Source organism: Plectropomus leopardus, unplaced genomic scaffold, assembly GCF_008729295.1.
Source record: "Plectropomus leopardus isolate mb unplaced genomic scaffold, YSFRI_Pleo_2.0 unplaced_scaffold2244, whole genome shotgun sequence".
NCBI classification, from domain to species: Eukaryota; Metazoa; Chordata; class Actinopteri; order Perciformes; family Serranidae; genus Plectropomus; species Plectropomus leopardus.
In genome coordinates this window covers 1-3,276 of record NW_024624315.1, presented here as the reverse complement: position 1 = coordinate 3,276, position 3,276 = coordinate 1, and the positions used below count along the sequence as shown (strand labels likewise).

At 36.8% G+C, this 3,276-nt stretch overlaps 1 protein-coding gene across 1 annotated transcript; it reads left to right on the top strand.

Annotated features, from left to right (window-relative positions):
• Positions 1–194: 194 nt before the first annotated feature.
• pole3 (polymerase (DNA directed), epsilon 3 (p17 subunit)) lies at positions 195–1,291 on the top strand. Its single transcript, XM_042516047.1, has 2 exons — positions 195–332; positions 886–1,291. The coding sequence occupies exons 1-2, from the start codon at positions 230–232 to the stop codon at positions 1,062–1,064; spliced, it is 282 nt and encodes a 93-aa protein (XP_042371981.1). The 5' UTR covers positions 195–229; the 3' UTR covers positions 1,065–1,291.
• The last annotated feature ends 1,985 nt before the right edge of the window (positions 1,292–3,276 follow it).

Here is a 3,276-nt window from a genome sequence, read left to right as displayed (position 1 = left end):
GTGCAATTTTATTATCCAAACCTGCAATAATCACAGTGTTTAATCATCAATGTGCATTTGGAGTAAATATCATTTTAGCCGTAGAGTTTTGCGTGTTGTTTATGACGTTTCTGTTCGTTTTGCTTTTGCTGCTGTAATAATGTAAATTTCCCTGACGTGAGAATAATGAAAGATTATTTTATCTTAAAAATGTTTTTTTGGATCTGGTTACAGTGCAAACAACTTTGCCATGAAAGCCAAACGGAAAACTCTGAACGCAGGCGACGTTTTAGCAGCGATGGAGGAAATGGAGTTTGAGAGATTCCTGGAGCCGCTCAGAGAAGCTCTGGAAGGTCAGTCTGACGTTTTTAAGACGTTTCACACAAAATAAACGTTTATATCGCTGCTGCTGAGTCGAACTGCACGTACTTTTATTTCCACTGAAGACCAACGAGCGTTAAACTGTCTCTGAGTTGAAATTCAAAAATTGAATTGACTTTTTTAAAAAACTTTTTCTGTGTTTTTTAAATTTTGTTTAGGTAGATTTCTGATAATTTTCTTCTACTTTTCAGTTTTTTTTCCTAACATTTGAGTCATTTCCTCTTTTGTTGTTCTTTACCTTCTTAGCAGTTTTTTTTAAAAAAAATAAATCATAAATAAAGCCAAATTACTCGGGTTTCAAAGTGTTAAAAATCATCACTGTATTTTCATCTTTGCTAAGCAACAGTTTTATGAAAAAGGAATTCATTTCCCCCAAATATCAGCCTGTAGAGCTCAAAGATTTACACAAATACAAGTTTTATCGTTTAAACAGGAGTCTGAAAGAGCGATGATGATGATGATGGTGTGTGTGTGTGTGTGTGTGTGTGTGTGTGTGTGTGTGTGTGTGTGTGTGTGTGTCTGCAGTGTATAAGAAGGGCCAGAAAGGAAAGAAGGAGGTTTCTGAGCAGAAGCGTAAAGACAAAGAGAAGAAGGTCGACTCCGAGAACGACAAGAGCCGAGAGGAGGAAGAGGAGGAGGAGGAGCGCATGGAGGAGGAACCTGAGGCCGACAACGAGGCCGAGGAGGAGGAGGTGGAGAACTGACGGAGCTCCGGCGGCTCGGGCGGATGTGTTTTGGTGAATCGGCGCGTCTCGGAGCTCGGAGGAGAAGGGGTTAAAAAAGGACCTCAGACCTGAAGACAAACAAGCACAACAAGTGAACGCGCGTCCTCCAACTTCCGTCTGGTTTCTATTTTTTTACTTTTTTGTAAATATGTTTCACCTTTTGATACAAACACTTTTCTCGCCATTAAACGATTCAAAGCTCAAAACACAGATTTTGGCTCATTGAACAAATAAAGTTTTAAAAACATTTTTCCGCAGCGGGAACAAAGACGGCAGTTTGAGTCCGAATCTGAGTTTAATGTTCTGACAGAAGCAGCGTTAAATAAAAAACACGCGTGACGCCGTCAGCAGAATAAACATCGGCTCTGTACGTTTCTGCAAACGTGAACGTGACGTCTTTACGTTAATGACACGTGGTTAACGGTTGGCCTAAAATACAGTTTTGGTGTTACAATCCTGACAGGAAGAGCAGCAATATCCAAAAATAATCTCAACAGGAAATGCAGCAAAGTCTTTATAAAAAAAGTTTTGCGTCACTTTTTAGCAGCGAACAGCGACGTCACTGTGGGGAAAAATAATTTTCAACAGTTAAATGTCCAAAAAACAAACACTTGGGTGGCACTATCCCAGCACCAAACAACTACATAATTATCTTAATGATATATTTAAAATATTATTTTTGCCACAAATTTCCAGGTGGCTTCCTTTTTGATTTTACTTTTCTTGTTTGTTTTTCATTATTATGATTTTTTATTTCAGTATTTTTTTCCCTTTTTTTGCAAATTTTTGGTTATTTCTTCCTAAGTTGCTCTTTGCATTTTTCCCAAATTTAGTTAGAAATAATGCGAATTTGTTCAGGCCTAAAAAAGCTGCTGCAGACAGCGAAGACTCTTTGACCTGTCCTGTTCATATGAAACGTCCAAATTTAACATATTTTAGGTTTACAGAAACATGTAAAGCCAACATTTTCTTCTGGTGACGGGGCTAATGTTTTATACTTAAAAGACCAAAAACGCTGAATGTCCTCAAAAATAATAACAATAGTCTAAAATTGGTAAAATGTGGATTTAAATCTTGAACCTTTTGATAAAATCGAGTTTTGGGCTTTAAATGACACTAGTTTTGAGTTTAGCGTTATTGTTTCGGTTCTGCGTTCAGGTCGTTCGGTCGTTGGATAAACGTGTCGACGCGTTTGAGTCGGTCAGCGACTCTGCAGGTCCACTTTGATCCTGATCTGCAGTTTTTGAACCGTTTGTACTTTTGCAGAATTGTGTACGACTGGCTGATTTTCAATAAATATTTTGTATAAAAAGCAAAACTGCAGTGAATCATGTGACCCCAAAGACCGCGCACGCGCACACACACACACACACACACACACACACACACTCAGCCTCCAAACGTGACTCGGCTAACAGACACGTTTTCACTGCAGCTGCACAGAAGAACCTCAAACATTCGTATCGATAAACCTGAAAATGTCTCAGATCTGCTGAGCGCTCAGGAATCTAAATGATTAATTATTAAGTTTGCAAACATACTGAAATTTATCCGAAAACATCAGAAAGCGACACCGACCCACAACTTATTTAACCCTTTGAACCCTAATTGGCTATTTTTTCCTTTAAGACACGAGAGGACAGTGAGAACCGGAAAAAGAAATGACCCCAAAATTAGGGTTAAAAAAGTAAAACCTTTTACCTGAAAAATTATTGAGAAAATAAACAATTAAAATAAGAAATTATTTGGAAAAGCTGCTTGAAATCATAATTCTGTATGATTAATTTTCTCCAATTGTTTTACTTTTCCCCAAAACTTTTTTATCTCGTTTTTTTAAAGTTAAGAGGCAAAAAAAGGTAAAATAAAATGACCTGAGAATGTACAGACCCGCCGAAAAATAAAAACAACAAAGTTATGACTCGGAAAAAGTGCTTTAAATACTAATTATTCTGTATAATTGTGGTTTTCCCCATTTTTTTTCCTTTTTTTCTAGACATTTTTTCTAGCTTTTAAAAATATTTATATTTTTTCTTGCAATTTGTGGAACATTTTCTATTAAGTTGCTCACCGCCTTCATTCTCATGTTTAAAAATAATCCCATCCATGTACTCAAAGGGTTAAATGCTTCTAAATTGTTGTGGATAAATGTTTAGTTAAAACATTTGCACAACCACAGACTGTATACAAATAT